The sequence below is a fragment of the Siniperca chuatsi genome, linkage group LG1 (genome assembly GCF_020085105.1).
Source record: "Siniperca chuatsi isolate FFG_IHB_CAS linkage group LG1, ASM2008510v1, whole genome shotgun sequence".
In the NCBI taxonomy this organism is placed as follows: domain Eukaryota; kingdom Metazoa; phylum Chordata; class Actinopteri; order Centrarchiformes; family Sinipercidae; genus Siniperca; species Siniperca chuatsi.
Window position 1 is genome coordinate 19,091,945 of NC_058042.1, and position 14,342 is coordinate 19,106,286.

The 14,342-nt window shown below is 40.2% G+C and overlaps 2 protein-coding genes across 5 annotated transcripts; one reads left to right on the plus strand and one right to left on the minus strand.

Moving 5' to 3' along the window:
- The first annotated feature begins 8 nt into the window (after positions 1 to 8).
- mthfsd (methenyltetrahydrofolate synthetase domain containing) lies at positions 9 to 7,904 on the plus strand. Of its 4 annotated transcripts, none has more exons than XM_044207911.1 (9): positions 34 to 175; positions 303 to 375; positions 494 to 597; positions 1,197 to 1,310; positions 1,739 to 1,852; positions 1,990 to 2,080; positions 3,449 to 3,561; positions 3,968 to 4,093; positions 5,685 to 7,904. In XM_044207911.1, exons 2-9 carry the CDS (start codon positions 348 to 350, stop codon positions 6,423 to 6,425), a joined length of 1,431 nt encoding a protein of 476 aa, XP_044063846.1. In that variant the 5' UTR covers positions 34 to 175; positions 303 to 347; the 3' UTR covers positions 6,426 to 7,904. The 4 variants fall into 4 exon arrangements, with proteins under 4 accessions (XP_044063837.1, XP_044063828.1, XP_044063846.1 ...); XM_044207921.1 differs by lacking the exon at positions 1,197 to 1,310 and adding an exon at positions 1,369 to 1,482; XM_044207902.1 differs by lacking the exon at positions 303 to 375 and having other exon boundaries at positions 9 to 175.
- A 628-nt stretch (positions 7,905 to 8,532) lies between these two features.
- foxf1 (forkhead box F1) lies at positions 8,533 to 13,990 on the minus strand. The gene is made up of 2 exons (XM_044208024.1): positions 12,670 to 13,990; positions 8,533 to 11,400 (listed from the first exon to the last, which is right to left on the minus strand). Exons 1-2 carry the CDS (start codon positions 13,646 to 13,648, stop codon positions 11,237 to 11,239), a joined length of 1,143 nt encoding a protein of 380 aa, XP_044063959.1. The 5' UTR covers positions 13,649 to 13,990; the 3' UTR covers positions 8,533 to 11,236.
- Positions 13,991 to 14,342: the final 352 nt, after the last annotated feature.

Here is a 14,342-nt window from a genome sequence, read left to right on the forward strand (position 1 = left end):
CCTGAGCCACCGTAGCAATGATAAACACTGACACGCAGCTGTTCTTTCAGTATTATGTTACATATCTCACGTGTAAGTATTTACTGCGTGTAACGTTAACGTAACCGAGTGTTGTAGAAGAGACTAATTTGTATCACCAAGAACACAATGGAGCCTGTCATAGAGATAAATCCTGGTAGGTTAAATGTTCGTGACGTTTGTTTTGTCGTTAAAAATGAATGTCGACGCATGCGAATGCGGAGCAGTTGTAAACGTTTGGGTAACGTTGCTTCGTCTTGCTTCACTTTGAATGGGCCATAAAGCCTGTTCCGTAGTAGGAGCGACTAGTCTGTGTCACCAGTAACATAATGGAGACCGTTATACTAATAAATGTTGGTAAGTTAAATGTTCGTGACGTCTTTTTAGTCGCTCAAAGTGAATGTGGAGCAGTTGTAAACGGTTGGCTAGCTAACGTTGCGTCGTCCTGCTTCACTTTATTCCCTTTTGTTTCCAGGAGCATCGAAATGGGACATCCGTCAGAAAGTTTGGGACTACATCGAAGAAAATAATCTGGCCAACTTCCCAAGGCCTGTTCACAACAGAATCCCCAATTTCAAGGCAGGTTAAAGCAATTCAGAAGGAGCAGTTCAGGACCAACACAGTGTTGCTATGTATTTGCAGCTGTTAACTCAAATATACGGTGTCGACATGGTTGCCCTGATCAGCCTTTTCTTTCATTCAAGTTTTATTCATACAGGGTGGTCTACTCACTGTGACTTGTTACTGTCTTTTTTTGGGGGCAGTAAACGTGGTGATAGTATATATTACAAATATGAGTACAAACAAGATAATAAAACAGTCATTTAACACACAGAGCTAATTATGATATGACAAACTAGAAAACCAGACGTCCACTTTAATATTTTGCTTTTCCATTGAGAAAAACAAATGACAGAGATGGCAATCTACACACTCATTCAAGTCACCATGTTGTGTTCTGTATGTTGGGAAAGTAAATTAACACATTAAATGACTGTATATAACAGTTGTTTAAGGAAGTAAATGCCTCTATAGGTAAAATTATTAATACCGTAATTACATCAGGGTATCAGGTTTGCACAGCAGCACTTGACTGATGTTCTTGAATTTTTTGAATGATTAATGGCTGTCCTGTCTGTGAATCTATGCGTCTCCTTTACTGTGTATATATTGACCAGGGTGCAATTCAAGCATGCAACAGGCTTGCAAACCTGCAGGAGTTCAAGTCCAGCCAGACAGTCAAAGTAAACCCAGACAGACCCCAGCAGCAGGCACGCTTTGTCACTCTGGAAGTAAGTTGCTATCATCAAACTATCATCAACCCTTACGCCCTCCTTTTCTTTCAACCAGGGTGCTTTCACAGCCTGTGCCAGGGTGTCTGAGCTGCAGGTGTTCGCCCAGATAGCTGAGGTGAAAGTGGATCCTGATAAACCTCTGGAGGGTGCCCGGCTGGCAGTGCTAGAGGTAGCACTGCACTGTGAAAAAAACCCACCAAGAACAAGAGTGTCTCAAGCTTGTCTATTTTGTAACCATGTCAATTTGACCTACATGTGGGGGTTTAAATTAGAATTATTAAAGGCTTACAATCCTCTATTAGACTCCAGAACTTGCTAAATAAGATTGTACGTTTCTGTGTTACATCCTCATTTCAGGCACATCAATGCTTTGCATCTAATAACTGTAAATGTCTGGTGGCTAATTTGTGGAATAATCTTTACAGGCGCAGAAAACTTTATTGGTCCCAACTCCTCGTCTTCGCACCGGCCTTTTCAATAATATTATTCCTCCCCAAGGGGCCAGCAAAGAACAGCTACGCATATGCTCTTCCTCTCAGGTTTGAACTTGTTGATTTTACATATTTTCAAATCATTAACATTTTCACCCAGAATTTCATTATGATTCATAAGCCCACAACATTTAACCTATTCCCATTTTCTTTTCTCTTCCTGTCTTCTGAACGTCTTCCTTCAGGGCGTGAAAGACTTCAGTGTGCCCGTTGGACTGGATGCAAAGGTGAAGGTAGATCTGGTGGTGGTTGGCTCTGTGGCGGTCTCAGAGAAAGGTAACTGTTAGTTGGCATTTCCACCAACGATTTACCACTTGATACCAATTCAGTTGCATACTGAGAGCCTAAAGATATTGCAAATTAGCAATTTTCTGGTGTTTTTTATAGTTATGGTTGATTGACAGTGCTGTGAACCAAAGACCAATTTCACCAGTAAAGTATATCAAATCTAATGAAAACCACCCTCACCCATAAACAAACAGTAGTTAAAGCCACTTGTGTGGCCTGTGTTGTTGCTGATTTGGAGAACAAACAAATGATTTATTTCTAATTATGTACTAACGACTGGTAAGCAGCAAAATCATCAGTATGTTATTATATCCTGTACGTATGTATTGTGCAGTGTAATGAACGTCGCAGTGTCTGGAGACAGCAACATTTGACTCTGTGACCAAGACTCTGTCTGTTATTAGATACCGACTCTGCTAAACCAGTACTTTGAAGATTAGAAATGATATCCTATAAGAATTGTTTATTATGCTGTGGAAAATTACAGGAGACTGAAAGGAGGTGTCATGTGACAAAGGTCTTGAGTCATATTAAATATTGTTTTGTGATCATTGCATGTGTTTTAGCTCACTGAGGCACCAGGACACCAAGTCAGGGAGATTTGAAGAAGAACAGAAATGAGAATGGGGACAGATGTGCATAATCAGATCCATTTTGCTCCTTGTGGGTTCTGCTGTGTTTTGCCCTCCATGTAAATTGTCCCATCACTCTCAATGCATTTTGATCCTCATTTTCAAAATGCCTGAGATAGCTGATGCAGTGCTCTGGTGAAACAGACATGTTTACCATAATGGTTACATTTCCAAATGGCTCTAAGTGTATGATACCACATGGTTCTCATAAAGCGTTTCTGCACAGGGTCCATACATGTTACCATCAGTCTACGTTTCATTAGGTTATTTTTTTTTTATTGAAAACATTACTACAGCTGCCCTCAACATGTCAGTGTGTTATAATTCAGTGCAGTTTTTTAGATTAAAATCAGTATTTTAAAAAAAAATGCTGAATGTGATGCAGATGCTGGTTATTTCTGGTTTTATACACATGAAGTGGATCTATGATATATTCCAAGCAAGAAAATGCTGCACCAAAGATGGAGTGTGGACTGTGCAAAACCTGCCTTTAAAAAAAAAAAAAGTTCGGTAAACCCACTTTATACTTCACACTTATTTTATACTTATACCCACTTGGTACTTAATTTATTTGACCTGTATTATAGTGTATTATATTTTTTGCTTAGTACTTCTGTTTCTGTGTGCACTGACATGATAGTGAGCTGCTGTAACAAAAGAGTTTCCCCTCAGGGATCAATAAAGTATTTCTGATTCTGATTATGGCTCCTGTCTTCTCTTGCAGGGTTTCGGATTGGAAAAGGAGAGGGCTTTGCTGACCTGGAGTATGGCATGATGGTCTCAATGGGAGCTGTGAACGAGTCTACTGTGGTGGTTACTATTGTCCATGACTGCCAGGTTAGTTTACTTATTCATCAGTTCTGACATGTTGTGTCATGGAAGTTGATTGTTTTCTTTATCTTGCCTAGTAGAGGTGAAATTATTATTTACATAAAGCTATCTGCACTTTGACTCACTTTATCATAGCTGTAAAAATGTCACTTGTCAAGTGTTACTTGCTGTATCCACAGTAGTGAGATAAAATTAATTTTCAATTATCATGTATATTTTTTCAATTCAGCAGTTTGCCATGTACTGTGTAAAATGTCAAAAATAAGTGCCTGACACAAATTCCAAAGGTCCTCAACTTACACCAATGTGAGTACGCTCATATTTTAGAAGTTGTAACTAGCAAAAGTAATAATTTTAACATGTAAATATGATTTTAAACAAAGTATAATAATTGGGGTATTTGTGCTTTCAGGTGGTGGACATTCCAGAAGAGTTAGTAGAAAGTCATGACCTGACTGTGGACTACATCCTCACACCCACCAGGGTTATTAAAATAGATTGCCAGATTCCCAAGCCACACGGAATCATCTGGACTAAGGTAAATTAAGAGAACTTTTCTTTGCTGTGTCTAGTGCTACTGCAGGTCCACAATACAGACATACAGTACGCCAGACTTAAATGTCTCTTCCTGTCTTTTGTTGGGGGTTTAAAAATATTGCATCAAGAAAATGGGGGGGAGCATAGAAAACATCACTGCAACCATTTCAATAATAGCTAAAAGCAACCCAATAGTGATTCAGTCCTTGTGTAATGTTTTAATCTTAAAATGGATCAGTCATGAAATGCGTCAATTTAATGAGAAACAGTATGGAGGCAAGGGGGGTCTACTTCAGACTGAGAAAATAAGCATTACCTACATAATATGATGGTTCAACTTGTCATTTAACCAGTTGATGAACAAAAAACATATGTTAAAATAAGATAATATTTACAGAATCAGACAGTATGCATCCAATTCATCAAAATTAACACAATTTTGTGTTGAACGTTAAAACAAATTTCATCCCAGTTAGAATAAAATGTTTTGTTTGTGCTGTAACATTTTAGCTGTAGCCTGCTTCTTACACACATAATCGGACTACAAATCTTTATGACTCTTTAACTGGAACAGATATAAGCTTATTGTACAGAGATGCTCTGTCTTGAGTGCCTAATATAATATTTAGCCTCTCTGCTTAGCGACACTGCCCTCTTATGGACGTGTAATGACACCACACCTCATCAGAGGACTCATATTCAGTCTGCTTCTGTATCTTTTAATTTCTCTGTGCTATGATAATTGTCACAGTATTACTCTTTTTTCTTATTTTCTGTTCAATCATTTAATCAGTAATAATAAAAATAAAATGAATAATTTTTGTTTTTATATACAGTACATACAGTGAGTATATACAGTATACTCGTAAGACACATAACAACCAGCTATAAACACAAAAGACTGAAAAACATTGGGAGGAAAACAGCCAAAAAAAACAATGATTAATTAACTGCATGTGTATCATTTTATAATCGCACTTAGATTTGAGTCTGGACCTTAAACTGCTTCTGATTTACTGCCACTGGAAGAAAAGTGGTGTGTTTTTCCACCTGATAATTTGTCTTTAATTAGACATTATGGGGACAAACTTCTTAACATGTGAAAGGTTTGTGTGTAACCTCTGGGTTCCTTAAGACACGCTTGTAAGTAAACAGGACCCAGTGACCTCACTGGCAGGAAGGCCATGTCTGATCATCAAAGGCTCCTCTGCCCAGCCAGCTTGGCTCTGCAGGGGCAGAGGAACGACAGGTCAAGCAGGCCAGTGTAAAAACAATAGCCCTGTATATCCTTCACTGGACTGCTTAGCATCAAAGGCTGCCAAGACACTTAAATGCCCAACAAATCAAGAGTGCAGTCTTTATTTTTAACTGCTTGGGAAGTGAAATGTCCTGCTGCTATAAAGATAGTTATTACTATAGCATGGGCTGTGAGCATGATGGAATAATACCAATTAATTTGTCAGCTTTCACTTTGTTATTAATTAAACTCATCTGTAGGTGTGGTGCATTGGCTCAGAGCAGAGCTATTTTTTTGCTGTGTGACACCCCTCCCCTTTTAGCCTTACTGAGCCTGTCTGGTTTTGTGTCTTCAGCTGGACACAGAAAAGCTGGAGAAGATCCCCATCCTGAAGACGCTGCGTGCTCTGGAGGAACAGGCTGGAAAGGATGTAACACTAGGGGCGGCACCTCCTGCAGCAGAGCCCGGTCTGCAGACCGGCCAACCCAGAAGGCAAACCAGACGAAGGCCAAGGCAGAACACACAGCAGGATGCTGAGGGAGAATCCAAACAGGAGAAAAGAGCAGAGTCAGAACAGAAAGCCAGACAGCGTCCAGCTAGAGTGAGGAAGGAAAGCAGAGGAGATGGCGGCAGAGGTAAAGAGGGAGAAATCAATGAGAGAGGAAAGGGTAGAAGTGGAGGGAACATGAAGGAGAAGGACCCAGAGGAGGGTGGAAGTGAAGTCATGTCTCAACGTAAGCTCCCTCTGAGTGTGACCACAGTTTACCTGGGGGGAATCCCTGCTGGGCTGCGTGTTAGTGAGCTGAAAACTGCTCTCAGAGAGAGGGAGGCCGCCCCACTGAGGCTTACCTGGCAGGGAGCTCAACACAGGGCCTTCCTGGACTACAGCGACCCTGAGGCTGCAGAGCAGGCCCTGGAGGCTTTGCAGGGTCTCAGTCTGAATGGTCACAGTCTGCAGGCTGAGCTGGCTAAGAGCCAGCGGGGAGGCAAGAGGTCCGGGCAGTCCAATAGAAGACCAAGACCATCAACAGCTCCGAAATCTAAATCAGCACCAGCAGATACTGAGAGTGACACCAATGAAATGACTGAGCAGTGATAGCAACAGGCAAAACGCAGCCCAATAAGCATTAATTGTGGAGCAACGTTAAATGCCTTAAGAAGAGATTTTTTTTTGTAATATTTCTGGATTTATTACAAGTTGACCTCAGTTATATGAACCTTTTAGACTTCTAAAGTGACTGCTAAGGCTAATGAGCTTAACAAAATGTGAATAAAATATGCAATTGCTAAATCCCAGGATCATAAAGCATTTCACTAGAAAAGTACTTACGTACCATTTCACAATATTAACAATACATCTATGTGCCTTGTTTATTCACACACACCCCTGTGGTCTGTGTGTCCCCAGCGCCTTCATTCCTTGAAGGTGCTTCTATGAGTAACTCTATAGACAGTTACAGTTAATGTCCTTTCAAACTATAGACTGCATGTACAGTCTTTGTTAAAATACAAGTGTTATTTTAAAAAAAAAGTGTTAAGTAAATCTTATTTCCACAACCAACTTTTTAATTACTTCCTCCAACAAGGTCATGTTTAGACTTATTTGTCTGCCTGTTGGTTATCTCTAAAACATTTATTTAAGGCCATGGGCCAAAGAAGAACTAGTTAGGTTTTGTTGCAGATAGCACCGCCATGTGGTCATTATTCACTTTATGCAATCCTGATGATTCCTGACCCATAAGACCCTAAGCCTAGTATTAAAGTGAAATATTCATTGGTCTTAATATCCATATAAGCCACACCAATGTTTGACCACACAGATGTTACACTGTTTTGAATATTTTTGCAAAACACATTTTCCACGGCTTCTACAAATTTCATCCAATCTTCACAAAATCTGTAACATTTGAATGACCCTAAAAGCATTATTTGTTTCATCTTCCATTGCCAAATTGTGAAGTAGATGTCGCCCATTTGACCTAAATTGCCATAAATCTTGAGCATATTGTGCAGTTTCAACCACATTTAAAAGACGTGAACATATTAGCGAATTGTTATGCCATTTTGATTGCAGACTACAGCAATAAGATGCATTTAAATAATGCATAATTCAGTCATGATGTCTGTTGAAAATTTGCACAATTCATCAATGCACATAACCCAGGATGTAGGTATTCTTTAAAAATCAACATGATTGCCTGTTAGTGTGTTTTGACAAAGATCTGGATCTAGATGCAGATTATAAACATCTAAACCTATTTTATTTAAAGATAACGCATTTAGTTTGTGCAGCCTCGTTGGAGCTATGCTTTTTGATTTCTACTTGTTTACTGTGCTTTCTACTTGCTAAGGTTTTTTTCAGAATTTTTGGAAATAGACATTGTACATTTAAACAGTGATATTTGTACCTTTTAATGATAAAAATGACATTCATGGCATCCTGTCTGGTTAGGTCAGTTTGAGTATGAAGCCATTCTCACCATTAAACAGATAAGATATGCTACCATGAACTGTTCTAGTGTTAATGCATCTGTTTGTAACATTATCACATTCTCTACTAAAGCGTTTGACCGTACTGGTTTCGGCTTAGTGTCTTTTTTAACAACACCGTGCAGTATCTTACGTGACAAATATGTGAGGGTTGAGGTGTTCATCTTCACATTGTTTTGCAGCATTTAAGAAATTACTGTGATTGTGCTTTTTTTGGACATCAGACTGCAAACTTTGAAAATCCCCAACTCCTACATTGTTGTAGTCCAGTTGTAACAAAGTGTGTTACCCCCTCCAACTAACCTTACAAATGACAGATTCTTCTACTGAAGAGTAATTAAGGGGCAAAACTTAAGCATGATTTCTCAGACCACTGATCAGATTTTGACAAAACTTGGAGGGCTGATAAATTTCACAAATAAAAAACAAATATTTATATATGAAGGTCAACCTTTAAACTTTAAATTGTTAAAGTTGCATCCAGTTAGTGTTTTCTTGATGGGTAACATGCATCATATAGAGTGACCATTCACTGTTGCCTTGTTTCGAAAATGGCTCCATCTGCAGTAGTATTGGTTGGCTTTCAAACAGAACAAACTGAAATACTATCATAGTATCATACACATGCAAGCCACTCATCCAGACTTAAGCACCTAATAACCTGCATCTTGTGCCATGTAATGTTTTAACTGCATCTCTCTGTGTTTCCGCAGACTATTACCTGGTAACTGATAACTCTCGTGTCTGTCAGTGCCAGACAAGTGTCCTGATTGTACTGAGACACAAGCACACAGCATGTCTGTCAGCACAGAGCAGACCTCAGGCTTTTTATGGAGCTGTCATCCAGGCCTGGCGAGGGAACAGCTGTGGAGCTCCATCTCAGTCCCTCAGCCCCACCAGAGCACTGAACCTCGGCAAATGTCATCAGTTGGTTAATGCGTTGTTCCACTGCTGTTGAGCCTGCTACCTCTGTGCTCCATGGCATGCTCATTTTACTGGGGTTCAGTCAGTGGTCATGTTGTGAGATTTCAAAACTACACAAATATTAAAACACAGCATGCTACGGCCTGAAATACAGATGTATGCACTCGCCTCAACAGCATTACTTACAGAATAAACTTCAGGAGAAGACATCTTAAATTACAATTCAGTTACTTTATCTGCTCTGACTGAGTGAACTACGTGGATGCTCACAAAATAGATTTCTGCCCACCATGGTTTTCTACATTAGGAGCACCTGTTATGATTTTAACACCACAGACTTATCTGTAACTGAAACTAAAAGAATCTAAAATCCTTAAAGATGTCTTAACTTTCTTATTTGTGCCCGTTCAAATTAATATTACTTGCAGTGGCCTTAATATGCAGCCAGCTGGTAAAACTAACAATTGTGAATTTTGCAACTGCTATAATCAACAAATAATAAGGAATCCAATGAAGATTATTTAGGAAAATTTGGCTCATGTGGCTACAGTAATATTTTGCTATAGAACTAGTGGATATGTATTTCAATGGTGTGTTTAGACATTCACTTATTCTTTATTTGTGTGCACGTTTCGTTGCATCTTATTCCCTGTTTAGAGTGTTTTTAAGAGGAGAAACAAAGCTTTCGCACACACAGCATCCCTATATATATATATATTTTTTTTTTCTTCCTTTCTCTTTAAAAATTGTTAGTTTGGGATTTTTATTTTCTTAAAGCCCATTCTTTGTGTAGTGTTGTAATGTATGCATCTTGGACACCCCTGAGCTATTCAGCAGACACATCCTTTGGACAAAATGCTTTAGAGCAAAACAACTGTAAATGTACCAGAGCAACGGTAGAGCTGCAGGTTTTCACCCTGTGAGATCTTTGCCTCTGATTTGTTACGCCTTAATTCCTGCTTACACTCTCGTTAGAGGGTGTAATACGATTGACTCTAAAAAACCATTTATTCTAGATCTATAGTAAATTAATAATTGTTTTGTTTTGAAAATCAGGTTTTTTCATTTAATGTCAGTTTACAATAACAGACATGATCTGCTCCAAAACAGACTGCTACGCTGGTTAAACTTTCAGACTTTGGCCTCAATCATGAACTGCATTATAACAAGACACCACTGGTAATATCCCTATAACATTTTTCTGTAGGACTACTGTGGTACTATAGTGTGGGCCTTATGTCCGTATTGTGCTACACGTTTTTGGCTTCAGTATCACCAAAGATTTAGTAGATTAAACCCACATGAACTCAGTTTACCCTCCTTTTTTAATTTGGTTGATTAATTAATTGTTAAGTCTACGTTTATGTACGAATCCTGTCGAATTATTATAAACATTGTGCTGTTTCAGGAAAAAGCAGAAATTACCTCTCTCTGCCAATTTTGGGTTGATTGTGTAATAATGATCACCGACTTGAGATCTACATCGACTAACAGTTTTGGTGGGATAGTTGTTTGCAGTGTCCCACAACATTTGCCATGAAGTATGCGTGTGTAATGAAATCGAAATGTGTCTTGTTTTTTGTGGAAATAGGCTTAAACAGCCCGACAGATATATTTTATTTCTTACAAATGATTTGTTGTAATATAGCCTAAAGATTAGCCCTCATTGATGGACCCTTGCTAATTTTTCTAACAATACAGTATACAGTGCTGAAAGTAATGGTCTACATATATCTAACACAAACGACATAACAGTGCTTACAATATATCCTCAATTTTCATTTTAAAACAAATAACAAGCGTCCTGACAAATATTGCCAATAAAGCATATATCTCCTTGGCCAATTCGCCTAATTAAAATATGTAGGCATACAGAATAAATAAAAAGTTGCGCTTATAGGCTATTCAAAAAGTGCCTTCATCATTTTTTACACAGTATACATGGACATATATATGTGATGTCCATAATTGTTCATTTCAAATTTCAACGCTGGTATCCAAAAAAACCCCAAAGAGCCTCAGTCTAATTTGTCAAAGAAAAGAAAAGTAAAAACTGCAGACGGAGGAAATGGACGTGCGCATTTTTACATTGGCCTACTTTAACAAGAAGAATAAACATTAACAAAAGTGTGAAGTGGTAGTCATCCGCTCTGCAGGACTAAGTACCAAACAGCAGCAGGGTTTCATACAGCCAGTCTTTACCCCGCTGGTCGATGTTGATGGCATGAAAAAGTTTTTTTAATTTTATTATTATATATTATTATTATTATGTGGTTGCTTTGTGATTGGCCTGTCTCCATGTCTTTGTCGCTGTGTAGAACAGTACAGAAAAGTAGTCCGGTCTACTTGAAGCAGTGAGCACTCTCCAGGGCCGGGGCAGGCCTCCCTGTCTCTCAGTGGTTATTTACTCGTTTGTTCTCATTTCTGTTCACTCTGCTGCATGGCTCAAGTGTGTGACACCGTCCTCTGGTCTGCACATTGTCCTTGGAGGCATCACATGACGCAGGGCTTGATGTCCTGGTAGGCGACCTGTTGGTGGTGGTAGTACGAGCCGCTGCTCGGTGAGTGCATCGCCGAGGACGTCATGGCGTTGAACGAGAAGACGAACTCTTTTCGGTCACACATGCTTGGAGACTGTGAATGGTACCGAGGAATACCTGCGAAAGGGTATTTTAAAATATGGATTAAAAACAATTGAGATCTGTAATGTCACAAGTAGGTTTAATGAGGCAATTTCTAAGAACGTTGTTTGAAGCTCTAATAATAATAATAATAATCATAATAGAATGATTATAACATTTATGTAAATACTTTCTGTAGGCTTTAACCATTAATTGTCAATTATCCACGATGGACATTTTATCTTAGAGCAACCATAGCCTTGGCTTTGATTTTCTAATATTTTAGTAATGAAAATGTCTAATAATAATAATAATAATAGATTAATATTAGTTGTGGTAACTTTAAACAACTATGTTAAATCAAACTTGTGTTTTTCCACACCTGTTCTACTATATATTTTTTTTGTGAAAGGAGGCTTATATCGAACAATTTCTCAAAAATTAGCCTAATAATTATATTTTAAGATACATTCTGTGTTTAATTTGTAGATGCCAGATGTAGAGCTTCACTCCACATATTCCTCATAGACCCGAAGTCCATTTAGCAAGCACGATTAAGATTGTCAATAGGGGAGGCGGGCTGGCAGGGCTAATTGACAGTGGCCCTCTTGCACGCCAGTCCCGGAGGACTGCAGGGCCTCGGGGCAAGGCAGGCTGGTCCTAACCGCGCTTGTTTTTCTTGCCCGGAGATTGGCACGACTCTAAACTGTCCCGGCAGTCTCTCCCTGCCCTATCGTGCCTCCTTTGTTTCTTCTTCTTCTTCTTCTTCTTCTTTTTTTTTTTACCAGTTCCAGAAACTGAAAGCATGCGAGTTTGAAAACCCTGTTATCTGGGTTTTATTTTGGAGTTCTGTATTCTAATTGGGAGCAGGACATGACGAAGCTTAATTTTCGTGGGAGAAAAGACGTGGTTTCGTTTAGTTGCATCATTTTCCGTAATAGCATTATTATATCTTCCATTTTGTACAGAGATAAGCCTGTGTTTAGTGACAGCAAAATAAATACAGCGATATTCAAATGAGGTAATGTTAGGCTGCTCAATATTTCCATTAGGCCGACGTTTGGCATAAGACCATTAAAATATGTCAACCACCATGCTTGACCCTTCGTAGAAAATATTATTTAGACCCTCTAGTAATTAAATGGTTTGATGTTTGTAAATATTCCTGCATCATATTTTTTCCTATGAGTTAACTTTTTCTACAGGTTTTCTTCATAAATTCCGCTGCCGTTTTACATGTTTTACGTTTAACATGTTACACTTTGCCTAGATACATCAAAGGTGAAACAGTACAATTGAACTTACCTTGTAAATCTGTAGTGCTGTGCCCGTTCTGGTGCAGGTAAGGTTGGTCTAGTGAATGTGTGGGCAAGCTTGGCTGCAGCGGGTTGGCACCTGGGTTACAAGGAGACAGAGGCTGCTGTTTTATGTAGGAGGCCCCGTTATTCAGCGAGGCCGAGGGGGCCGGAGCCCACGCCGAGGCAGAGCTCGAGTAGACAGGGTGAGGCTCCATGACTCCTCCGCTGGTGAGCAGAGGGGAGGCGGAATTGTCGTGGTGGGGATAATCACTCCCATTGGATCCTGTACAACTTCCCATGTAGGAATGTCCACTGTTGGCCGACAAATGTGACATGGTGTGCCCGGACAGACCCATCCCCTCCATGTTACCTGCCAAGTGTCCATTCATCATCCCAATCCCACTGTCCAGAGACAAGCTGTTGGGCGGACAGGAGAGGCCCCCGCCGCTCCCCTGGAAGTTGTAGGACTCAGGGATGTGGTTGAATCCCAGGCCGTTCATCATGCTGTACATGGGCTTCAGCGCCTGGCACTTGCGCCTAAAACCCCTGGGTCTCCTTCTGAAGGAGCCTTCCTCGAACATAAACTCACTAGCCGGGTCGATAGTCCAGTAGTGGCCCTTCCCTGGCCGGCCGAGGCCCTTGGGCAGCTTGATGAAGCACTCGTTCAGGGACAAGTTGTGACGCACGGAGTTCTTCCATCCCTGGTATGAGCCCCTGAAAAACGGGAAGCGGCTCTGTAGGAATTGGTAAATTTCACTGAGCGTCAGGCGCTTGGTTGGTGAGCTCTGGATAGCCATGACTATTAAAGCTATGTATGAATATGGGGGTTTCTCTGGTCTGCGGATCCCTGCGTTTGTCTTTTTGGTTTTCGTAGTGGAGGAGGCGGTTTCCATCACCGCAGTCTGTCCGTGCGGCTTCTCCGGAGCAGACATCGGGCTGCTCTGGGCAGGAGTCTGCGCTGGGGGCTGCTGGACCTCTGCCGTCATTAGTTAAATTTAGTCTTCGAGATGGCAAACGAAAATGATTGCTTTCCACCTTTCCACCTATAAACACTACAACGTTGGATACTAATTCGCTGACATAAAGAGCCCCCCCCCAAAAAAAAGAACCGTAGGCAAACTTAACGCACAAGCCAAAGGCGAGCCTGTCTTCTTAACTCTGACTTCTTCCTTTTGATTCAGTCCTGCAGCAGTCTGAAGCCGTACCGCCTTGTACGCAGCGTCCGAAATGGGATAAGGAGCAGAACAGGAGCCGCTTTCCACTTCAGTTGGTGTGTTGTCGTGCGTCCGAGGAGCTCACTTTTTACTTATCTGTTGCCATCAGCGCATTGGAAGCTGGATGTCTTGGCCATCCTAATGCTGGGACCCGCCCAGTTCCCTCCTACTCCAGTGGTGGGCTGTAAGCATGCACATCTGTGTGCGTTCACTTTTCAGGGAAATGTTTTTTTCCTTTCCTTACATTGAAATAGGGAATATATCTCTAGCTGTGTAATAACCTATATACTGCTATATGCTATGGAATAGAACGTCATTCAACATATAGCTTACAATATATTACATGATCACATAGTGATACTATACTGAGGGCCTTTAGATCCAGATTTTGATTGCCTTGTTTCTAATATGACTTTATTTTATTTTGATTCTTTTTTTAACAATGCATATTGTGATATAAAACGTG

What these genes read in the sequence shown, in the direction of transcription:
- mthfsd (XM_044207902.1), top strand. Translation starts at nt 148, where the DNA reads ATGGAGCCTGTCATAGAGATAAATCCTG. An exon ending in TGTCATAGAGATAAATCCTG is followed by an intron (nt 176 to 493) that starts GTAGGTTAAATG and finishes TTTTGTTTCCAG; the next exon opens with GAGCATCGAAATGGGACATC. An exon ending in ACAGAATCCCCAATTTCAAG is followed by an intron (nt 598 to 1,196) that starts GCAGGTTAAAGC and finishes TATATTGACCAG; the next exon opens with GGTGCAATTCAAGCATGCAA.
- foxf1 (XM_044208024.1), bottom strand. Translation starts at nt 13,648, where the DNA reads ATGACGGCAGAGGTCCAGCAGCCCCCAGCGCAGACTCCTGCCCAGAGC. An exon ending in CAGCACTACAGATTTACAAG is followed by an intron (nt 11,401 to 12,669) that starts GTAAGTTCAATT and finishes ACCCTTTCGCAG; the next exon opens with GTATTCCTCGGTACCATTCA.